At 45.0% G+C, this 23,095-nt stretch overlaps 1 protein-coding gene and 3 non-coding genes across 4 annotated transcripts in view; 2 read left to right on the top strand and 2 right to left on the bottom strand.

Annotated features, from left to right (window-relative positions):
* The window catches only part of LOC114351605 (protein KIAA0100-like), a gene marked incomplete at its 5' end in the record, with an annotated part of 29,087 nt that extends 5,992 nt beyond the window's left edge, over positions 1 to 23,095 (top strand). Inside the window, 26 exons of the mRNA XM_028302884.1 lie at positions 318 to 542; positions 1,113 to 1,313; positions 1,851 to 1,958; positions 2,474 to 2,663; positions 4,557 to 4,745; positions 5,405 to 5,565; positions 5,888 to 6,049; positions 6,151 to 6,202; positions 6,664 to 6,680; positions 7,426 to 7,519; positions 8,010 to 8,198; positions 8,655 to 8,815; positions 9,748 to 9,909; positions 10,213 to 10,365; positions 12,334 to 12,450; positions 13,141 to 13,161; positions 13,942 to 14,058; positions 14,314 to 14,345; positions 15,047 to 15,146; positions 15,511 to 15,652; positions 16,849 to 17,023; positions 17,252 to 17,351; positions 17,884 to 18,025; positions 18,774 to 18,985; positions 21,612 to 21,808; positions 22,814 to 23,095. Of these exons, the coding sequence (XP_028158685.1) occupies positions 318 to 542; positions 1,113 to 1,313; positions 1,851 to 1,958; positions 2,474 to 2,663; positions 4,557 to 4,745; positions 5,405 to 5,565; positions 5,888 to 6,049; positions 6,151 to 6,202; positions 6,664 to 6,680; positions 7,426 to 7,519; positions 8,010 to 8,198; positions 8,655 to 8,815; positions 9,748 to 9,909; positions 10,213 to 10,365; positions 12,334 to 12,450; positions 13,141 to 13,161; positions 13,942 to 14,058; positions 14,314 to 14,345; positions 15,047 to 15,146; positions 15,511 to 15,652; positions 16,849 to 17,023; positions 17,252 to 17,351; positions 17,884 to 18,025; positions 18,774 to 18,985; positions 21,612 to 21,808; positions 22,814 to 22,946 (3,552 nt within the window). The remainder of the gene's footprint in view (positions 1 to 317; positions 543 to 1,112; positions 1,314 to 1,850; positions 1,959 to 2,473; positions 2,664 to 4,556; positions 4,746 to 5,404; positions 5,566 to 5,887; positions 6,050 to 6,150; positions 6,203 to 6,663; positions 6,681 to 7,425; positions 7,520 to 8,009; positions 8,199 to 8,654; positions 8,816 to 9,747; positions 9,910 to 10,212; positions 10,366 to 12,333; positions 12,451 to 13,140; positions 13,162 to 13,941; positions 14,059 to 14,313; positions 14,346 to 15,046; positions 15,147 to 15,510; positions 15,653 to 16,848; positions 17,024 to 17,251; positions 17,352 to 17,883; positions 18,026 to 18,773; positions 18,986 to 21,611; positions 21,809 to 22,813) is intronic.
* Positions 11,244 to 11,315, top strand: TRNAD-GUC (transfer RNA aspartic acid (anticodon GUC)). Its single transcript has one exon. It is a non-coding gene; the product is annotated as a tRNA-Asp (tRNA).
* On the bottom strand, positions 11,813 to 11,884 carry TRNAD-GUC (transfer RNA aspartic acid (anticodon GUC)). The gene has a single exon. It is a non-coding gene; the product is annotated as a tRNA-Asp (tRNA).
* TRNAD-GUC (transfer RNA aspartic acid (anticodon GUC)) lies at positions 13,397 to 13,468 on the bottom strand. Its single transcript has one exon. It is a non-coding gene; the product is annotated as a tRNA-Asp (tRNA).

The following is a 23,095-nucleotide window of genomic DNA, read 5'->3' as shown; positions in this document are numbered from 1 at the left end:
ATCGAGATGAAAACAATGAAATATAGAAACAACATTCCTTTATCCATGCAGGTGTTATACAGGTATCATCATAGATGCATCACGACATCAACATTAAAACAAAATAATATAGAAACAATCTTCATGCTCGCAGGTGTTGTACTGGTCATCATCATAGATGCAGCGAGTCATCAACATTCATCATTATCATCTCAGACTTAGGACGTCTACTGCTGAACATAGGCCTCCCCCAATGCTTTCCATGTTACCCGGTTGGTAGCGGCCTGCGTCCTCAACATTAAAACAAAATAATATAGAAACAATCTTCATCCTCACAGGTGTTCTACTGGTCATCATCATCCATGCAGCGAGGCATCGAGATGCTCGGCGTCCGCGTAACATGCGGCTCCAAACACCGGTTGACTCTAGTCCCGGCCTCCGACGGCTTACTGCGGCGTCCCCGAGCTAACTGGACCACGGTGTATATGAACTGTGATTTAAATGACGCGGAGATCTGGCTGAAGACCACCGCTGCGGTGGCTGAGGACAAGGATAATGATGCGGTAAGTGTTACCATGTGTATGCGTGTTTTTAGGATATCTGAAAGAGGAGCTGTGTAGTTGTAATGAGTTGTTTGGGGAGGTAGCAGGATCTTCCTGGTGAACGTTTTAATGAAATATCTATCAGTTGTGACATGTGACGTTTATATGGGCGTACTTTTTACGAGAACGAGATTGAAGTTTCTGGGAGAGCAGTGGACTGTATGATGATGATAATTAAGGGAGGATATTGTCGTTTACCCGTTGTTGTAGGTGAGCGACGAAACGCAACATGAAGCGATGCGGACGCCACGTAATGCGATCAATCTTCATGTGACGTCTGTAATACGCGACTACGTAGGCCATTACCGACTATCTGGTGTTTTCGCATCGCGTCATATTATTGCGTTTTTCGTCCAAATAGGTGTTCTTATACAAGAGCCGCTCATAGCCGATGGCAGTGGCAACGCCAGCGGTCGCATCCTGTACAAGAGATAGAGAGTTACAACTGCAGCTAACGCCACCAGTCGGTGGCACTAGCTGCAGTTGCAGGCTGCGCATATTTTAAAATCAATCAACAATATTTTGTCCCAGAACTCGTCAGTCCTCCGCCCGCCAGAAGTGGAGAAGTGGTACTGCGTGTCAGTGCGGCGCGTGTCTTACGGGCGCGAGGCGGCGGGCGCGGGCGCGGGCAGCGCCACGCACCGGCTGGCCGTGCACGACCTGCGCGGCGCCTGGACCAAGCTCAACCGCGACCTCGCCTTCGCGCTTATTGACACCTACATAAAGACGCAGGTGGGTGTTGTTTAGACCCCCTAAAGGTGCGTACGGATTGCGCGTATCCGGAACGCCTAGTCCATACCTGCAGCTACGCGTTCACTTGAGGTACGCGTACCAACTCGCAGTGCGAGCCACCGTCTGTCGGTTTTTGGTCGCGCGTCAAAGAGGACGCACGCGGCCGCGTAAGTATTATTTTTGCCGTCCAAATATAGCGTAGCCGGCCGCGGATACGCGTAAACTGACTACGCGTATCAGGGTACGCGCAATCCGTACGCACCTTAACAGCGTCGTTTGACGTCATCATCCTGCGCAGCGTCGACGGTGAGCACAGCGGAGCGTTACTTGTCTGAAAATAACGTTGTGTTTGGCGCGGTCGCGACTGTGCGATGGTGCGCGGGCGCTGCTGGCAAGATGACGCTCGAAAGACGTTAGTGTGACCGGGATCTTTGATTGTCAATTCATCTGTCTTTTTTCGAATTGAATCTTCAATAATGTCTTTGCATTGGAAAGAAATCGATCCTTTAAAGTAAAATCTTATTTTCTTAATTTCAGCAACTGAAGAAAAATCTGTCGACCAAAGCTTTAAAAGAAGAAGAGAAGCCGAACTCTTCCCCGAAGAGAGAAGCAGATGTAGTGTCTCCACCGCCGTCCAATGCTCAGGTATGGTTGAAAAATACAGGGTGTGGTTTTGTAAAACAACGTCCATCGGCGCCGACGCTTTGTACGCGGCGCTCTGACGCAGCCATGTACTACAAGATTGATCGTTATAGAGCTATGACACGCGTTACAGTGAATTATGTGGACTCTCCCCGCTAGGGCCTGCCCACTAAAACCCGACGGTGTCCGCCGGAGCCTAATGAAACGGAGCCGCGAGTCACTTTTCGCTGTCTGTTCCTATGTATGCTTAGATCTTTAAAACTAAGCAACGGATATTGATGCGGTTTTATTAATAGATAGAGTGATTCAAGAGGAAGGTTTTAGGTGTATTTAGCCAGAGTAAATACAAATGAGTAGGTCATCTTCATAGAACATTTTCGGGGCACCTCACCGCTAATCAACGCAAAATTTTGTCAGTGTGTGCGTGCGTTTCTATGAAGATGACCTACTCATTTGTATTTACTCTGGTATCGCGTACGATATAACATAACACGTTTAAATGGTATTGTGTTCCCCAGTGCCAGTCCGCCAACACATCGGGCGCGGGCGAGGGCGCGGGCGGGATGTTAGCCGCCCTAGTGGCGGAGGCGGGCGGCGAGGCGCCCGTCGTGTTCAGCGACGAGCTGAGCGGCGACGCGCCCGCGCACCCGCCGCCGCACGCGCACCACAAGCAGCTGGACGACGACACGGCGCACACCGCCTTCCTCAGTGAGTAGTAGCAGGCCTGTTCATCTCCACGAGTTTACATCGAAAACAAAACACGCACGATGGCCCACCTACAGGATACTATTCAACAAGGCCTCACATACGAGCGAACATTGACTCACGCACGCGTATTCATGTGTATGATGGAAGAAAATAAAGAAAATGGTGTACTAAATACTGTGCAGTATTTAACTGCCTAAATAATAATAAAAACACAGAATGTACTTTTTTAAGTTGCCTCAAGACACTGAGAGGTAAATAAGTAGTTGATATTATTCATGATAATTCATGCTAAATCATGTATTTCCTCCGCCATTTTCCGCAGTTTGGCACCTCACGTCACATCATTTTACCGAAGTCAGCCCTATAGCTTCGGCGCAATGCCGATCACTGACGTTTGTCAACAAAATGGTGCTTGACTCTTGAGACAGGCTAAATTACACCATATTGTTAATGACATTGAGCATACATTTTTTTAAATACCTTCGCGAAGTAAAACTTCTGTAACGTAGTACTTATTATTATTCTGTGGTAGTAGGCAGTAGTGTGTCGCAGTATCATGGCGACTACAGCGAGAGGCGCGAGTGAGGCCTCGGCAGGTGATATTCTGGCGCACACCGCCTTCCTCAGTGAGTACACTCGCACAGTGTCGGTCGACACACCAGGCGGCGGCGAGGCCCCGTGGTGTCCAGCGACGAGCTGAGCGGAGACGCGCCCGCGCACCCGCCGCCGCATGCGCACCACAAGCAGCTGGACGACGACACGGCGCACACCGCCTTCCTCAGTGAGTAAAGTACCTTTACGCCCGTATTCACAAACATTACTATGAGGTCTCACAGTGCACATGGACGCACAGGGTCACACACGAACCATTCACAGAGCTCTATTCAACGATGTGCGTCCGATTTGCTGCTTCACTTAAGCAAGCATCATTTGTGAATATCACAGAATAATAATAAGTACTACGTACAGAAGTTTTACTTCGCGAAGGTATTTAAAAAAATGTATGCTCAATGTCATTAACAATATGGTGTAATTTAGCCTGTCTCAAGAGTCAAGCACTATTTTGTTGACAAACGTCAGTGATCGGCACTGCGCCGAAGCTATAGGGCTGACTTCGGTAAAATGATGTGACGTGAGGTGCCAAACTGCGGAAAATGGCGAAGGAAATACATGATTTAGCATGAATTATCATGAATAATATTAACTACTTATTAACGTCTCAGTGTCTTGAGGCAACTTAAAAAAGTACATTCTGTGTTTTTATTATTATTTAGGCAGTTAAATACTGCACAGTATTTAGTACACCGTTTTCTTTATTTTTTTCCATCATACATAAGAATACGCGTGCGTGAGTCAATGTTCGCTCGTATGTGAGGCCTTGTCGAATAGTATCCTGTAGGTGGGCCATCGTGCGTGTTTTGTTTTCAATGTAAACTCGCGGAGATGAACAGGCCTGGTAGTAGGTAGTAGTGTGTCGCAGTATCATGGCGACCACAGCGAGAGGAGCGAGTGAGGACTCGCCGGGCGATATGCGCACGCCGCCTTTGATCGTAAGTCAAGAGCCTACCGCCTTCCTCAGTGAGTGCACTCGCACAGTGTCGGTCGACACACCAGGCGGGCGGCGAGGCCCCGTGGTGTTCAGCGACCACAGCTAAGGACGCGAGTGAGTGCTCGGCAGGTGATATGGTGACGCCTTCAATCGTAAATCAAGCGCATACCGCCTTCCTCAGTGAGTAGTAGGTAGTAGTGTCTCGCAGTATCATGGCAACCATAGCGAGAGGCGCGAGTGAGGGCTCGATGGGTGATATGGTGGGGAACACTGCCTTCAATCGTAAGTCAAGCGCATACCTTCCGCCAGTGTGGCAGGCCCTTAAAAATTTACTTGTGTTTCAGTCGAGCTGGTGAATTCCCAAGTGGTCCTGAAGGGGTGCGAGACGCGCGGCTACGTGTTGCTGTGCGCAGCGCGCGCCGAAGTGCGCCAGCGCGTGCGCCGCTCGCCGCCCGCCACCGCCTGGTGCGGCGCGCTCTCCGCCATGCAGTACTACGCCACCGTCAGCGCCGCCCTCGGCGACCAGCTCGACGGTGAGAGAGACATGACCATGACCATGACCATATCGTGCGCCGCTCGCCGCCCGCCACCGCCTGGTGCGGCGTGCTCTCCGCCATGCAGTACTACGCCACCGTCAGCGCCGCCCTCGGCGACCAGCTCGACGGTGAGAGAGACATGACCATGACCATGACCATATCGTGCGCCGCTCGCCGCCCGCCACCGCCTGGTGCGGCGCGCTCTCCGCCATGCAGTACTACGCCACCGTCAGCGCCGCCCTCGGCGACCAGCTCGATGGTGAGAGAGTAGGGCGCGGATAGATGTACGCGACCATGACCATGACCATGTCCAAGACACATGACCATGACCATGACGCATGACCATGTCCACGACACATAACCATGTAGGCGACTTAGTCGGTACTGAGCCTAAACTATGAAACTCCTTAAGATGTAAATAAACTCATAGATATCCTTACATGGCTATCACATTCTAATTATGGCCTATGGCACACGTAAGGCGCAAAACAAATGTACAGACACATCACTTACATATTTCAATTTCCCAATACCCCTAGCCGTTTTAGCCAGAACTTCTGGCAAACATACGCAATGCTTTTGGATTTGAACGTCGTAGTCGTTCACAATACAACACTTATTCGAACTAAACACTCATTCTCATATTCTCATTGCAGAGAATATACAATGGGTGTCAGTAGAAGAAATATCCGAACGATGGGCGGGAACAGAGATCAGTACATTGCCGGACGTGCCGCGCCTGGTGGGCAGCGGCCACTCCGCGGGCGGCGTCATCGGGAGGACTGTCGGGCCCAGCGCCGACACTGGTCTAGCGCAGGTATGTTGTAGTTCTATGTATAAACAGAAACAGGCTCAAAAATTGGATCTAATTTCCAAGAAAAACAAATGGTCCTTCGAGCCGGATAATCGAAAGTAAAGTGCATGTATGAACTTGGTCGAATCAGTACTTCAAAGTGGAAAAAGAACAGACGATTATGTGTAAAATAACATTTCTTATTCAACATAATGAATTGATGTTTGATGTCTCGTCGTTTGTATTGTAATTTTGAAAATTAAATTTTTGTTTAGTTAGCGATTTTTCAGCTCTATGAATTAGAATATAAATGTCACTATTTTTACTGGTAAATCATTGTCCGCAGCTGCAAAGGATAGTGTCGCGCTGCGCATGCGAGTTCTACTACGCGTCGCACGAGGAGGTGGAGCAGTGCTCGTCCACCGACGCCTGGGGCGCGTCCAGCCAGCCCTACGACTCCTTCATGCTGATGCACCACGACCTCGACGTGTGCACCAACTCGCTGCAGGTCAGTGCTCGTGCACCGACGCCTGGGGCGCGTCCAGCCAGCCCTACGACTCCTTCATGCTGATGCACCACGACCTCGACGTGTGCACCAACTCGCTGCAGGTCAGTGCGCGTCTACCTTACAGCTGCGAAGGATACCTCCGCCGAATTCTATGTCAATAATAAGGCTAAGATTTGATTTCAAATAAAAATGAATTGCCTGTAACGTGCTTAGTGAAGTGATAAATGTTAGTTGAAAGAAATATTTATAAATCTAAAGCCCGGTCTGTGAGCACCTAGAATTTTGTCCAATGACCCCTAGCTACCCATCCTTATCGCTCGCGCGTAATTATATTGCCGTCGCGACTGTGCGACTGGCACCCGCAGTGAGTATGTGAGCGCGATAGCAACATAATTACGCGCTAGCGATAAGGATGGGTAGCTTGGGGTCATTGGACAAAATTCTACGTGTTCACAAACCAGACTATAGAGAATGGTTTTATGTCACATGTTCACCCTCGTTCGTATAGTTTTTGCACCAAAACATATCTAAAACTTTTTAAAACTTTTATTTTGTATGTTCGTATTGTTTATATTTTTTTCTGAAAATTGGTAATTAACTTACTTCCTAATTAGTTTTCACGTACATACTCGTAAATACTGTCGCTTACCTGAAACAAATAAAGATTTTTATTAGTAAAAAAAAAAAAAGTAAGGGAATCACGCTACGCTTTTCTACATTACCGAATATATGATGATGAATAGATAAGGTTCTAGTGTATCTCAGTAAATGAATAAGAGTCTCTGACTTAGCCTACAGTTTAGCAAGCTGATGGTGGCAATGAGCAGGGCACATAGCACGCAGAACTGACGGCCGATGGGGTAGTAACATTCTGGAATGGAGGCCACGTACCGGTAAGCCCAGCACGGGACATCCACCCACAAAATGAAATGATTTCATAAAGATTGCAGGGAGACTCTATGTAGGCCGCTACCAACCGGCCAATCTCAAAATCATTAGGGGAAGCCTAATATTTAGCAGTGGACGTCTTGCCATCATCATCATCATTTCAGCCACGCTAAATCAACATGATACACTCTTGTGTGTATCTAAAAATTAGTACTAAAGTGTGCCTACGTTTCAGTAAAAAAATCATATAATGGTGCGTCCACACTGGGCGAACGGGCTCGCGCGGCAAACTCGATATCCTGCTCACCCTGCTCTTGAGTGAGCAGGATGTCGAGTTTGCCGCGCGAGCCCGTTCGGGTAAAGGTCGCGGGAAGAGCCTGGATGCGGGCAGCGCAGGACCGTTCATTGTGGAAAACCTTGGGGGAGGCCTTTGTCCAGCAGTGGACGTCATTTGGCTGAAACGAACGAACGAACGGTCGACACATCAGGCGGCGGCGAGGCCCCGTGGTGTCCAGCGACGAGCTGAGCGGCACAAGCACCAGAAGCAGCTCGACCACGACACGGCGCACACCGCCTTCCTCAGTGAGTACACTCGCACAGTGTCGGTCGACACATCAGGGTACCGGAGGCCCAATTGGGGGGGAAAGGGATTTAAAAGGTTGGCAGCGCACTTGTGACTTCACTGATGTTGCGGGTGTACATGGGCAACGGCAATTGCTAACCATCAGGTGATCCGTATGCTCGTTTGCCTCCAGTCACATAAAAAAAAGCACTTGCACCAGTGTCAGTCGGCCAACACATATCGTCACGCAGTATCATGGCGACCATAGCGAGAGGCGCGAATGAGTGCTCGGCAGGTGATATGGTGGCGCCTTCAATCGTAAATCAAGCGCATACCGCCTTCCTCAGTGAGTAGTAAGTAGTAGTGTCTCGCAGTATCATGGCAACCATAGCGAGAGGCGCGAGTGAGGGCTCGACGGGTGATATGGTGGGGAACACTGCCTTCAATCGTAAGTCAAGCGCATACCTTCCGCCAGTGTGGCAGGCCCTTAAAAATTTACTTGTGTTTCAGTCGAGCTGGTGAACTCCCAAGTGGTCCTGAAGGGGTGCGAGACGCGCGGCTACGTGTTGCTGTGCGCAGCGCGCGCCGAAGTGCGCCAGCGAGTGCGCCGCTCGCCGCCCGCCACCGCCTGGTGCGGCGCGCTCTCCGCCATGCAGTACTACGCCACCGTCAGCGCCGCCCTCGGCGACCAGCTCGACGGTGAGAGAGTAGGGCGCGGATAGATGACCATGACCATGACCATGACACATGACCATGACCATGACCATGACCATGACACATGACCATGACCATGACCATGACCATGACCATGACCATGACCATGACCATGACCATGACCATGACCATGACCTTGACCATGACCATGACCATGATGCATGACCATGACCACGACACATGACCATGTAGGCGACTTAGTCGGTACTATGCCAAAAGTATGACACTCCTTATGTTTAATCTCATAGACATCTTTACATGGCTATCACATTCAAATAAACAGTTAGGGGCAAACCAGTGCACAGACACTTCACTTATCCCAACCCAATCTGTCCAGCTTTTAAAGTCAGAACTTCTGGCAATCATTCGCAATCATTTTATATTAGATCGTTGCATCCTTCAGAATATTAGACTAAATCAAACTTCTTATTCTCATTTCAGAGAATATACAATGGGTGTCAGTAGAAGAAATATCCGAGCGATGGGCAGGAACAGAGATCAGTACATTGCCGGACGTGCCGCGCCTGGTGGGCAGCGGCCACTCCGCGGGCGGCGTCATCGGGAGAACCGTGGGGCCCAGCGCCGACACTGGCCTTGCACAGGTATGTTGTCACTTGCAGAGGTTTCAGTAGAGGAGAATTGCCAAAAGTGGTAGAGGACGGGGTACAAATCTCGTAGAGTAGATGGCCGCTGGGACAGAAAAGTTCTCGAGTGACGACCATGAGCCGGAAGACTTAGTGAGGGCAGGCCCTTCCAATAGGTGGACCGACAATCTGGTGAAAGTCGTGAGAAGAACCAGAATGCGGGCAGCGCAGGACCAGTCGTTGTGGAAATCCTTTGGAGGAGGCCTTTGTCCAGCAGTGGACGTCATTTGGCTGAAATAACTAGCAGAGGAGATATGTGAGCGCTGTGCGGGAACAGAGATCAGTACGTTGCCGGACGTGCCGCGCCTGGTGGGCAGCGGCCACTCCGCGGGCGGCGTCATCGGGAGAACCGTGGGGCCCAGCGCCGACACTGGCCTAGCACAGGTATGTTATACCCTGTAGAGAACATCCAATGGCGGCGTCATTGGGAGGACTGTCGCGTCCAGTGCCTACACTGGTCTAGCGCAGGTACGTTGTAGTTCTGTGTATAAACAGGCTCAAGGAATTGGATCTAATTTCGAAGAAAAACAAATGGTCCTTCGAGCCGGATAAGCGAAAGTAAAGTGCAAGTATGAACTAGTAAAATCAGTGCTTCAAAGTTGAAAAAAAAACAAACGATTTTTTGTAAAATAACATTTCGTATTCAACATAACGAATTGATTTGAAAATTATAAATAACTTGAAAAAATCGAACTGCCTAAGGCGGGAATTGAACCCACGACCTTCCGCTTGCCGGGCGACTGCTCTTCCAACTTCCATAACGAATTGATGTTTTTTGTCGAAGAGACAAAAATTTAATAGTGTCAAAATTTAAGTATTTGTCTTAATAATGGGTTTTCAACCCCACGAATTGAATGCAATTATTTTTACTGGGAAACCATTGTCCGCAGCTGCAAAGGATAGTGTCGCGCTGCGCGTGCGAGTTCTACTACGCGTCGCACGAGGAGGTGGAGCAGTGCTCGTCCACCGACGCCTGGGGCGCGTCCAGCCAGCCCTACGACTCCTTCATGCTGATGCACCACGACCTCGACGTGTGCACCAACTCGCTGCAGGTCAGTGCGCGTCTACCTTACAGCTGCGAAGGATTGTGTCGCACTGCGCGTGCGAGTTTTACTACGCGTCGCTTACCTGAAACAAATAAAGATTTTTATTAGTAAAAAAAAAGGTAATGGAATCATGCTATGCTTTTCTACATTACTCAAGTGTTCTTCCCTATTAGCTCTGTTGGCGGTGTATTCTTCAGCAGTAAAGGAAATTAATGTCGAATGGACAAGTTTTGTGATGTTGAAGCCCGTTCGCACAGTGTGGACGCACCATTAAATTGTCACGTTAAGACCCGTGTTTCTCTATTTCAGTACGCGATGCTCCTGGACGTGGTGAACAACGTGGTGCTGCACGTGGAGCCGGAGCGGCGGCGCACGCTGGAGCGGCGCGCGCGCATGCGCTTCCAGCTGCAGCTGCACCGCGACGCCGACCCGCGCCAGCTCATACACAAGCTGCAGACGCAGGTAGCTACACTAGCGACCACACATGTACTATACTACACCATGCGCACGCTGGAGCGGCTCCAGCTGCAGCTGCACCGCGACGCCGACCCGCGCCAGCTCATACACAAGCTGCAGACGCAGGTAGGTGTAGCGACCATTATGGACTAAGGGCTCGGTAATACTATCATACAGTATTGTAACTTCATATAAACAGACGAAACACAAACTTTACTTCGAATTTCAAATCTCGGGACGCGCTCGAGATGCAAAAGTCGGGGGTGTCCCAAATTCGCCGCAGTAACGAACGGATGTCGCTGGCCTAGTGTTGAAAATTACTAAAGTGATTGAATTTGACTAACCGTCATTTATGATCAAATTGGTCAAAAACTAGTCATTAACTATCAAAAATGGTAATTTTCAGTCAGTTTGATTTGAAATGAAAATTATATATTGTATAAACAAGCTTTTGCCCACGGCTTCGCCCGCCTGGATGCACATGTCCATCTAAAATGATGAGGGTTATCTGATTTCATGTCATTTAGTCTTCGGAAATTTTATCTATTCTGCTTCTATGTTGCCCTGACCAAATCATCTTTCCCCTAAGACATAACCACTTTTTGTTGCTGCGGTATGGTTATGAAAGTGAACGTCTCGTTCCGAAATTAGGAATCGAATACCACCAGTAATAATACCACTAGAGCTATCAAAAATAAAAATTCACGTTTGATGCTGTTTTTAGGTATTGTTTTTCCAAGTCAACTGATCGAATGTGAATGTTTTTGAATGACAATACAATGAGTTATCAAAAACATATTAATTCACCTGTTTGCGATTATTCACGGTATACAGTGTACTTGATTAGTCAAACATGGTTATAAAATTCGTCATCGATGAACAAGTCTTCGGTAGTATAGTGGTCAGTATCCCCGCCTGTCACGCGGGAGACCGGGGTTCGATTCCCCGCCGGAGAGTTTTTTTTTGTTATTTGAGAAGCAATTTGTTTTGGCATTTAAAAACCAATGCTATGTCAAATTGATGATTTCCTGAAGAATAAATTTTATTACATAATGATGATTACATTGTGTATTTAATACATGATTTTTGAGATGCAGACTTATGATTAAGAATGTAAAGGAAGTGATTAAGTAAAGGTAATGATTAGATAAAGGTCTAATTCATAAAATACTTAAATAAATCTTTATATGACTCAAAGGTCCTATGTCCCCTAGATGGGGCAGAGGGCGTCCACAACACTCCTCCATGATACATTCGGTCTTGAGCTTCGCGTTTGATCTCGCTCCAGGTTATGAAACATGATATTATTATTATTATGAAAAAAGTTTTAAGTCGCTTATTTTTTTTTAAACGACACTGATAAATGCTTTTTCTTCAGCGAAGTTAGGTGCGAGAGTAGAAACCATTTCTAAAATAATAAGCTAAAATAAAAATAAAATGAATGCAAAAAGTTCTCTCCGGCGGGGAATCGAACCCCGGTCTCCCGCGTGACAGGCGGGGATACTGACCACTATACTACCGAAGACTTGTCAATGTCAGGCGAATTTTATAATCTGTTTTGGTTAGTCGAATTATTTTGAATCGCGATTGTGACTAATAATGCGCAAACAGGTGATTAATAAAATATTACTTTATCTTTTGTGTATGTAATTGGTATGTAATTAATTCAGCATTAGTAATGAACGATAACGACTCACACTTTTATGCAAATAGATATTAATTATAATTCAGTAGAAATACCTATTTTGTTTCTTGGACGTAGGTAATGACACAGTCACGAAACCTAGAATTTTTATGCATGTTTATTGTTCATTATTTTTTAATGGAGATTTAATAGTGTGATAGTATTTAATAAACTAATACTATGGCACTGTTGTCATTATTTCATATTTTTCATTTATTGTGGATTGAACAAATTTGAAACTTCAATTATGTATGTTTCTTCTCAATACTATGTCTTTATTTTATGTTCAGGTGAGGGAATCCTTGGCGAGGCTACGGCGGCTTGAGAAGGAGTACTACCTCAAGAACCGGTCCATCACCGGGGATGACCCGGTCGCCTTCGAGGAGCTTAAGAGCCTCGACAATCAAGTGAGTGTAAAAAGTAATATTATATTTTAAAAGTAACTTTTAAAATAAAATATTGATGAGACTAATCCCTTCCCCAGCTCTTTTTCTCATAATTTGTTCTGTTATTTTTACGCAACTAGACATCTTCCCGAACAAGAGTTTCGATCTGTGTTAGATTTGTATTTTGTCTTTACGCATCTTAGGCAACCTGTGCAATGATTATGCGCGTGCGCAGGTGAGCATTTAAAACTTTACTGTAGCATCGGGTCCTCCAGTCAAGTGAATTGCTGTTTTAAATAAATCAAATAAAAATAACTAGGCAGCTGCCTAACCAATAATCTTGCGCGCACGCAAGTGAATGAGTGCAAGGAAGTAGGCCGATTTTGAGCTTAGTTCTGTAATAAGAACCTTACTCAGTTGCACTCACTCTACTCACAGTTGTTAATACCTAGACCATTGTTTCCAAAAGTGGGGGGCGCAAAGACCTTTAAAGGGGGGCGCGGGCCATCTGTGTACTTAAGTATAAAAAATCTGCGACCGCTGAGAGAATGCATTCCAGACTGCTCGATACGACCAATAAACAATGACTGGAGGAGGGGGGGCGCGGAATTTTCTGTATGGTCGAAAGGGGGCGCGTCTCAAATAAGTTTGTGAACCAACCTAGACACAAGGGTCTAGGTTGGTTAATCACTTTTTTGTGTGCGTACACAGGTGAACGAATGCAAAGAAGTGGTGNAAAGTTAGCCTATTAATTTAAAACAGATACGACTGTACTCAGTGTTGCACTATCAAATGCAATTGACGCGCCTCTATGCCAGGGTTTTTATGTTCCTGGTCAGGCTATAAGTCGCTTATTTTTTTTTAAACGATACTGATAAATGCTTTTTCTTCAGCGAAGTTAGGTGCGAGAGTAGAAACCATTTCTAAAATAATAAGCTAAAACAAAAATAAAATACAAAAAAAGGTTCTCTCCGGCGGGGAATCGAACCCCGGTCTCCCGCGTGACAGGCGGGGATACTGACCACTATACTACCGAAGACTTGTCAGTGCCAGGCGAATTTTATAATCTGTTTTGACTAATCGAATTATTTTGAATCGCGATTGTGACTAATAATGCGCAAACAGGTGATTAATTAAATATTACTTTTATCTTTTGTGTATGTAATTGGTATGTAATTAATTCAACATTAGTAATGAACGATAACGACTCACACTTTTATGCAAATTCAGTACAAATAACTATTTTGTTTCTTGGACGTAGGTAATTACACAGTCACGAAACCAAGAATTTTTATGCATGTTTATTGTAAATAATTACTTTTTAATCTAGAATTTATAGTCTGATAGTATTTTAACAAAATCCAAGCATGATTCGCGTGTTCATAATACCATGTCAATGCTACAGCTACGGCACTATCATTATTTTTTTCTGCCAATTATGGATTTCAATAATTTGAAACTTTTTAGTTTTGTATGTTTCTCCTTAATACTATGCCTCTATGTTATGTTCAGGTGAGAGAATCCTTGGCGAGGCTACGGCGGCTTGAGAAGGAGTACTACCTCAAGAACCGGTCCATCACCGGGGATGACCCGGTCGCCTTCGAGGAGCTTAAGAGCCTTGATAATCAAGTGAGTGTAACCAGTATCATATTTCACATTAACTTTTTAAATAAAATATTGATGGGACTAATCCCTTCCCTAGCTCTCTTACTCATAATTTGTTCTGTAATTTATACGCAACTATACATCTGTCCGAACAAGAGTTTCGATCTGTGTTAGATTTGTATTTTGTCTTAATATGCCAAATAAATGTTTTTCTAATCTATTCTATATTACGCATCTTATAATGCATATAATATAATATCTTATATGAATTTGAATTAGACAGCCTGTGCAATGATCATGCGCGTGCGCAGGTGAGCACTTAAAACTTTACTGTAGCATTGGGACCTCTTGTCACGGCAGTGAAATGTTGTTGTAAAAAAATAAAACAAAAAGACAGCTGCTTTACCAATAATCATGCGTGCGCGCAGGTGAATCAGTGCAAGGAAGTAGGCCGATTTTAAGCTTCGTTCTTGTAATAAGAACCTTACTCAGTTGCACTCACCCTACTCACAGTTGTTAATACCTAGACCATTGTTTCCAAAAGTGGGAGGCGCAAAGACCTTTAAAGGGGGGCGCGGGCCATCTGTGTACTTAAGTATGAAAAATCTGCGACCGGTGAGAGAATGCATTCCAGACTGCTCGATACAACCAATAAACAATGATTGGAGGAGGGGGGGCGCGGAATTTTCTGTGTGGTCGAAAAGGGGCGCGTCTCAAATAAGTTTGGGAACCAACCTAGATCCTTGTTTAACCACTTTTTTTGCGTAAACAGGTGAACGAATGCAAAGAAGTGGTCNGGACAGCTAGGGATCGCTGACCTGCTGCTGACTAACTTCTTGTGAGTTGATATTACTATTGAGCAGATCGAGCCACGGGCGCGGACAGCTCGAACTCTAAGATCGAATCTTAGCGCGATAAATTGCCTACTAATAACGGCGCTTAAAGTGCAGGCTCAAATGTTATTATTTTGTTATTTTACAGTCTCAATTATTTTTATAAATTGTTTCTTTAGGTACACCAAGACATCCCGGTCGGATGATTCCGTGGAACACCAGCTCGAAGTTGGTTACGTGCGAGTGACCAACCTGCTGCCCAATGAACCATTCCCAGAGGTACGTAGTTTCACTGATTTACAGGAATAAACTAACATGTTGAATTTTACGGTTAAAGACATTTTTTTCTCAAAAGAATGTTAAAAATTTACTTACAGAGAAAATACACAGATAATATTAATTACTTTTGCTATTTTTTCGATACTACCCTAAAATGAATACGCTCTTATGTTGCCTCAGTTTCAGACAGGCTTTGCGAAGTCAGATTTTTGGGAGCATCCCATAGCTATATTCTGTGGTATCACTACCTTGCCTTTCGGTACTACATAACCGATAGTTTCATCTTCATAGGCGGCACCTGCCGCGAAGATTATATCTGTCTGTATGTATATTATCCTATCGTTTAGTATTATCTTTCTCGCAGGTGTTAGTACCGCAAGCGCCGTCAGGGCGAGCGCCACTAGCGCGCCGCGCGGCGCTGCGTGTGTTTTGCCGCGACCGCCCGCCGGTGGGCGGCATCGCTGTCAAGGAGCACTTCGAGGTCAACATCGTGCCCATAAGGATCGGTACGTTAGAAATACGGGACTATTCCCACCTCTCGTTCCCACCACTGCAACTCCTGTGTAGCCAGGATCTACAGCTTGACCGCCACAAAAACCCAACCAATGAAGGTCAAGTTTGTCCCGGGGGAAAGTTAAAGTGTCATTGGACCCGCAACGAAATTAATTAGAAGAACATAGGAGGAGTTCGAAATTAAGGTTCGACTTTCCTCCATTGCAAAGCGGATGACAGGTGACAAACAAAGGTACGTTAGAAATAGTATAAAAAGATGTAGTAATCATTTAATTTGTCACCATTTTAAGGGAGCCATACATAACCCTAAACCTCACAAGAACAATGAAATGATAGTTGATGCTTTACTATGATGAGCGATTGTATAGCGATGCGTTTGGATGCTAGTCATTTATTTTAAATGAATAGGGATCTCGCTGTCTTTTATTATACTGTTCCACTTTGTTCACCTGGGTGATATCACTTGGGTGAACAAAGTGGATTTTTAGTGTCCTCATTTCACCTCGAAACCATTTCACCCAAAGGTGGTTTGTTGGTTGTCTATTGCCCGTTTTCACCATCAATCCCTAATTTTAAAGCGACCTTTATGAAATATTAGGTAATACCTAACAGGAATTTCGTTTTCACCAACACATAAGGGACACCTTAGGCCTTATGGGAGCACTTTAAAACAGGGGCCCGATTTTCGGCCGCCTAAGTGTTAGGTGACAGTTATATATTGTCAATCACGCCTATTCGGCAAAATGGAAACTGAATGAAATGATTTTTTTGAAGCTTTTTATGCAATTGAGACAGTGGAAACACTTTTTCACTCAAGTTTATTCAGGCGGCTACATAAAAATATTATAGAGTGAGACAGGATTACATACGGTATAGATAGTAGGTTTTGGTCACTCATAACTTATCTCATAACCAAGCTATATTTCTGGCTTCGTTTGTAGTCCCTAGAGCCCTAACAATACCTTATAATTAGATATAATAAAGATTTGATAGGAAGGAGGGCTGCACTAAGGCTTTCTTGGCCTCAGTGGGGGTAAATGAAACACAACGCGGACGGTTGATATCTGGTTTATTACTGTTATGCTATTGCTATATACAAGATTTACACAATTCAATGTGTCCAGTCCAATGTGCCGTCGGTGTAGAGTGCCTACAGTGCACGTTGAGAGTTCATGAGCCAGTCGGCTAGCACGTAGGTCGCGGTCGATGCTGACGTGCTTGAACCGACCAGCACGTTACACAGCGGGCCCCGGGGCCGCCGCGCCGCACCGCTACAACGAGATATGCTTCAAGTCCGCCAGGTGGCGCCTTACGGATGCTGACGGACAGCTGGGGATCGCTGACCTGCTGCTGACTAACTTCTTGTAAGTTCACATTACTTGACAGCATATCAAGCCGAACACTACAGTTATTATGTAGTTGTTATAAGAGCTATAACAAAAAATCTACTCATAAGCTATGATAATGCTAATCGCTCAGGCCCTTTAGAAAAATAACCATATGTACGCCAATGCTTGTCTCCCTTTTTCCAATGGTTATAAAGATTTTACTGTTTTGTTCTTATTTATCTTCTATTTACCTTATTTGTTTAGATACACCAAGACATCCCGGTCGGATGATTCCGTGGAACATCAGCTCGAAGTTGGTTACGTGCGAGTCACCAACTTGCTGCCTAATGAACCATTCCCAGAGGTAATCTATTACATACATAGTTATATAATAATTTTGTCATTTTGTCCATGTCTTTATGAAATGATTCTTCACCTTCTGAAGCCACATAAAATACAAATGGCGTCTTAATGACGCCGGGAAGTTCAAATAGGCTTTTTCTCCTGTGCGCGAAATCGTGTAACTTTCAGAGACAAATGGTCAATCCCATTTGGTGTCATGGTTAGCATATCGGACAATACTATGCCAGAGTATTTGAGTTCAGTCCCCGCACAAGACAAACATTTGTGTTCATGAACTACGTATAATATTTGCTTACAGCCGGTTCACACATGTCTCCGTTTTACTGTTCCGTTTTATCGTGTACGTTTTTTGTATGTATTACTGTATACAGAATACTGTGTCATGTGTGAAGTCGCTCATACAACTACATACGCCATCGACGAAAAAAAAACGTACACGATAAAACGGAACAGTAAAACGGAGACATGTCTGAACCGGGGGTTAGTTTGGGGCTAGTGCTTTCCCAGAATAATTGTGTATTTCCTATTCGCAGGTGTTAGTTCCGCAAGCGCCATCAGGGAGAGCGCCACTAGCGCGCCGCGCGGCGCTGCGTGTGTTCTGCCGCGACCGCCCGCCGGTGGGCGGCATCGCTGTCAAGGAACACTTCGAGGTCAACATCGTGCCCATACGGATCGGTACGTTAGAAATACGGGACTATTCCCACCTCTCGTTCCCACCACTGCAACTCCTGTGTAGCCAGGATCTACAGCTTGACCGCCACAAAAACCCAACCAATGAAGGTCAAGTTTGTCCCGGGGGAAATTTAAACTGTCATTGGACCCGCAACGAAATTAATCAGAAGAACATAGGAGGAGTTCGAAATTAAGGTTCGACTTCCCTCCATTGCAAAGCGGATGACAGGTGACAAACAAAGGTACGTTAGAAATAGTATGAAAAGATGTAGTAATCATTTAATTTGTCACCATTTTAAGGGAGCTGTACGTAACCCTAAACGTCACAAGAACAAGTTTTTTTATAATACGTAGCAAATGAAATGATAGTTGATGCGTTACTATGATGAGCGATTGTATAGCGACGCGTTTGGATACTAGTCATTTCTTTTAATGAATAGGAATCTCGCTGTCTTTTATTATGTTGTTCCACTTTGTTCACCTGGGTGATATCACTTGGGTGAACAAAGTGGATTTTTAGTGTCCTCATTTCACCTCGGAACCATTTCACCCAAAGGTGGTTTGGTGGTTGTCTATGACAGGCTAAGGCCTTTTTAAATGTAAAGCTAGACTCGTCCTTTACATAAGTCTCAATACCTCAAATATCTAATAGATTGACGCTCCAACATCCTTCCAAAGTCTCCTCGTTCAGAATATTATAAATTCTACTTTCTACTCCTATTCTAAATTACTAACAAGTCTTATTCCTTAGGCCTAACCAAGAAGTTCTTCAACACAATGCTGAAGTTCTGCTTTCCTGAACGCGACCCGGAATCCATCGAAGACGGCGACGACGAGGAGGGCGCGCGCTCCGGGCTGGTGCCCGCCGGCTCCAAGAAGGCCAAGAAGAAGCCCAAGGACTCCAACTCCAACTTCTACGTCAAGAGGGACAAGAAGGACAAAGACGATGTTGAGAAGATGAAGGTTTGTACAACTTAGAAAAGTTTGGATTGTTTACGCTTGGTTACGCTGTTACTGGGTTACGCTTGCGCACCCAAAGGATGTATAATAGAACTTTTTTGGAGTAAGTAAGTAGCAAATAGTGCCCGCCGGCTCCAAGAAGGCCAAGAAGAAGCCCAAGGACTCCAACTCCAACTTCTACGTCAAGAGGGACAAGAAGGACAAAGACGATGTTGAGAAGATGAAGGTTTGTACAACTTAGAAAAGTTTGGATTGTTTACGCTTGGTTACGCTGTTACTGGGTTACGCTTGCGCACCCAAAGGATGTATAATAGAACTTTTTTGGAGTAAGTAAGTAGCAAATAGTGCCCGCCGGCTCCAAGAAGGCCAAGAAGAAGCCCAAGGACTCCAACTCCAACTTCTACGTCAAGAGGGACAAGAAGGACAAAGACGATGTTGAGAAGATGAAGGTTTGTACAACTTAGAAAAGTTTGGATTGTTTACGCTTGGTTACGCTGTTACTGGGTTACGCTTGCGCACCCAAAGGATGTATAATAGAACTTTTTTGGAGTAAGTAAGTAGCAAATAGTGCCCGCCGGCTCCAAGAAGGCCAAGAAGAAGCCCAAGGACTCCAACTCCAACTTCTACGTCAAGAGGGACAAGAAGGACAAAGACGATGTTGAGAAGATGAAGGTTTGTACAACTTAGAAAAGTTTGGATTGTTTACGCTTGGTTACGCTGTTACTGGGTTACGCTTGCGCACCCAAAGGATGTATAATAGAACTTTTTTGGAGTAAGTAAGTAGCAAATAGTGCCCGCCGGCTCCAAGAAGGCCAAGAAGAAGCCCAAGGACTCCAACTCCAACTTCTACGTCAAGAGGGACAAGAAGGACAAAGACGATGTTGAGAAGATGAAGGTTTGTACAACTTAGAAAAGTTTGGATTGTTTACGCTTGGTTACGCTGTTACTGGGTTACGCTTGCGCACCCAAAGGATGTATAATAGAACTTTTTTGGAGTAAGTAAGTAGCAAATAGTGCCCGCCGGCTCCAAGAAGGCCAAGAAGAAGCCCAAGGACTCCAACTCCAACTTCTACGTCAAGAGGGACAAGAAGGACAAAGACGATGTTGAGAAGATGAAGGTTTGTACAACTTAGAAAAGTTTGGACTGTTTACGCTTGGTTACGCTGTTACTGGGTTACGCTTGCGCACCCAAAGGATGCATAATAGAACTTTTTTGGAGTAAGTAAGTAGTAAATAGTAAAGTTAATAGTTGGAGTTGGAGTCCTTGATACTACATCAAGGACTCCAACTCGCAACTTCTACGTCAAGAGGGACAAGAAGGACAAGGACGATGTCGAGAAGATGAAGGTGAGAGGAATGTGATACGATCGGTTTAGTTTGGATTGCGCTTGCGCACCCTAATAGGACCGTTGTATCAAGGACTCCAACTCCAACTTCTACGTCAAAAGGGACAAGAAGGACAAAGATGATGTTGAGAAGATGAAGGTGAGAGGAATGTGATACGATCGGTTTAGTTTGGATTGCGCTTGCGCACCCTAATAGGACCGTTGTATCAAGGAGTCCATTTCATCCTCCGTAAAGAGGGATAAAAAGGGTAAGGACCATGTGGAAACGATGAAGGTTTGTACAACTTAGAAAAGTCTGGACTGTTTTGTGTTTGGGTTACGTTTGCGCACCCAGAGGGTTCTAATTTGACTGTAGTATCAAGAACTTCAACTTCTACGTCAAGAGGGATAAGAGGGACAAAGACGATGTAGGGAAGATCAAGGTTTGTGATCGTTTTGGGTTGCGCTTACGCACCCAAAGGATGTCAATAGGATCCTCCGTTGTTCTTCGGTCTGCCTTTCAGCAAGTTGTATCATGAACTATAATAGGTAGATAGTATAAAATATACGTTAAACAAACGTCATTATTGGCGTATTTATTTAGATATTTAATAATAAAAATAGAAGTTTGAAATATTTAGAAAGTATGAAATACATTTCAACAGTTATTATTGACGTATGATTTGTGGTATGTAAATATGACACATTTTTACAAATCATGACAGGTTAGTTTATTATATTGCGGTCAGTAATTCACGGGAAAGGCCCACACTAATAATGCGTGCAAATATGTAATACTGATAAGCAGTTAGATAAAAAAAATGAAATTCTAATTGATAGAACTAGATATACGGAATTAGTTTTGTACGTTGTATTAAAGAAGTAACGAATGTGAATGAACTAAACCGAATTATTAGTCATTTTTAATTGATTTATATTCTAATGAACTGTTATGTGACTTCCACACGTAGTCTACCTATTCATTAATAAATTAATCTTAATATGTACGAGCACATAATTGTGTCTAGATTACACTTAATCTGTAGGCCTAAGATGCACGCCGTGATAGGCGGTTATCACGCCATTTTATCGATTTTGCCCATACAAATTGACGCCGATAAAAGTTATCACGGCGCGCATCTTAGACTCATCATTATAATGACGAATTTAATGGTTAGAAAGAGAGATAGAAAAAATAAAGAAAGATGGAAGAAGTAGCAGCACCGGTCTGCTGTTTTCTCGCTAGATAAGTAGTAGAACAATAAATAACAAGTACTGACTGATTCTGACTTTTCAATCAACAGGAACGCGCAGAAAAGAACAAACTGTTCATCTACATCAAGATTCCCGAGGTGCCCGTGCGCGTATCTTACAAGGGCAGCAAAGAAAAGAATCTAGAAGACGTCAGGGACCTACCCTTGGTGCTGCCCACTCTGGAGTATCACAACGTCACGTGGACGTGGCTTGACCTGCTGCTGGCCACCAAGAGCGACACAAGGAGGTAACGTAGCACTCCACGGAGGGACCAAGCAGAATTCTGCCACTGTCTATTATGTTATATCTGTATACTTTATTCCTTCTTTTCAAAAGTAATTCTTTGTCAAAGTCAAAGTCAAAGTCAAAATTTCTTTATTTGTTTGGACTAATAAATAGTTCTTACAAAACGTCATTTTGCTCTTAAGGAGCCTCTACATGTCTCATAATCTTTTTACCCTACCAGCGCTTCGAGACCAACATTTGGCAAGTGCTGAGAAGAAGCGCCGCAACAAACTCAGTCACCACTGTCTGCCGGATAATATAAATATATAGAAATAGTAGTAGTAGGTACATTCGATTCAGGAGCAGTTCACTGAATTTACCATGCATTCTTGTATGGTGTATCTTATAAGAATGGGTATACAAGATTGCGTGGTATATTACATCACACTTATTGTGAAGAATTAATATTAGAATTTTTTGTTGATTAAACTAAAAATAATGATTATTATCTAGCCTCAAACAAAGCAGAGCTGGTTTTCTGATCACAATTCAACGAATAAACTACAATTTGCTACTTGTGGAATTTGAACCCCTAACCGTAGTATCGGGACTATTCCCACCTTTCTTTCCCACCGCTGCAACTACTGTGTAGCCAGGATCTACCGCAGTAGGCGTCATACTAGTACGCGAACATTTCTAACCATTATCAAATAGCAAAGACTAAACTGTATAATACAGGTTGATCCTAGTACACGACCCTCCTTCGTTCGTTCGTTTCAGCCGAAAGACGTCCACTGTTGGACAAAGGCCTCCCCCAAGGATTTCCATAAAGACCGCTCCTGCGCCGCTCGCATCCAGTCACCTCCTGTGATCTTCACCAGATCTTCGGTCCTCCTAGTGGGAGGCTTCGTTCGTCTTCCGGCTCGTGGTCGCCACTTAAGAACTTTCCTGCCCTAGCGGCCATCAGCTCTACACGACCTTCCTTAACCGACACTTCATAGTAAAGACTAAATTACACTATGTACAGGGTGATCCTGTCGCAAGCAATCCGGCAGAAACTACAGCTGCACAGACGAGCCGCCGCCGCGCCCGAGCCCCACGAGGAAGACAAGGCCCGCCTGCTACTGGGAGAGAGGACCGTGAGTGACCATACCTCTTAATAATAGCGAGGGAGGTGCGTGGACCTCTGATAGTCAATACAGAGCGTGATCCTGTCGCAAGCGGTCCGTCAGAAGCTGCAGCTGCATAGACGAGCCGCATGAGACGGAAAAGGCCCGCCTACTGCTACTGTGAGAGAGGACCGTTAGTG

Source organism: Ostrinia furnacalis, unplaced genomic scaffold (assembly GCF_004193835.3).
Source record: "Ostrinia furnacalis isolate ACB-3 unplaced genomic scaffold, ASM419383v2 OfSCF0092, whole genome shotgun sequence".
Lineage (NCBI taxonomy): Eukaryota > Metazoa > Arthropoda > Insecta > Lepidoptera > Crambidae > Ostrinia > Ostrinia furnacalis.
Note: the sequence above shows the minus strand (reverse complement) of the source record. Positions and strands in the feature narration are given on the sequence as shown.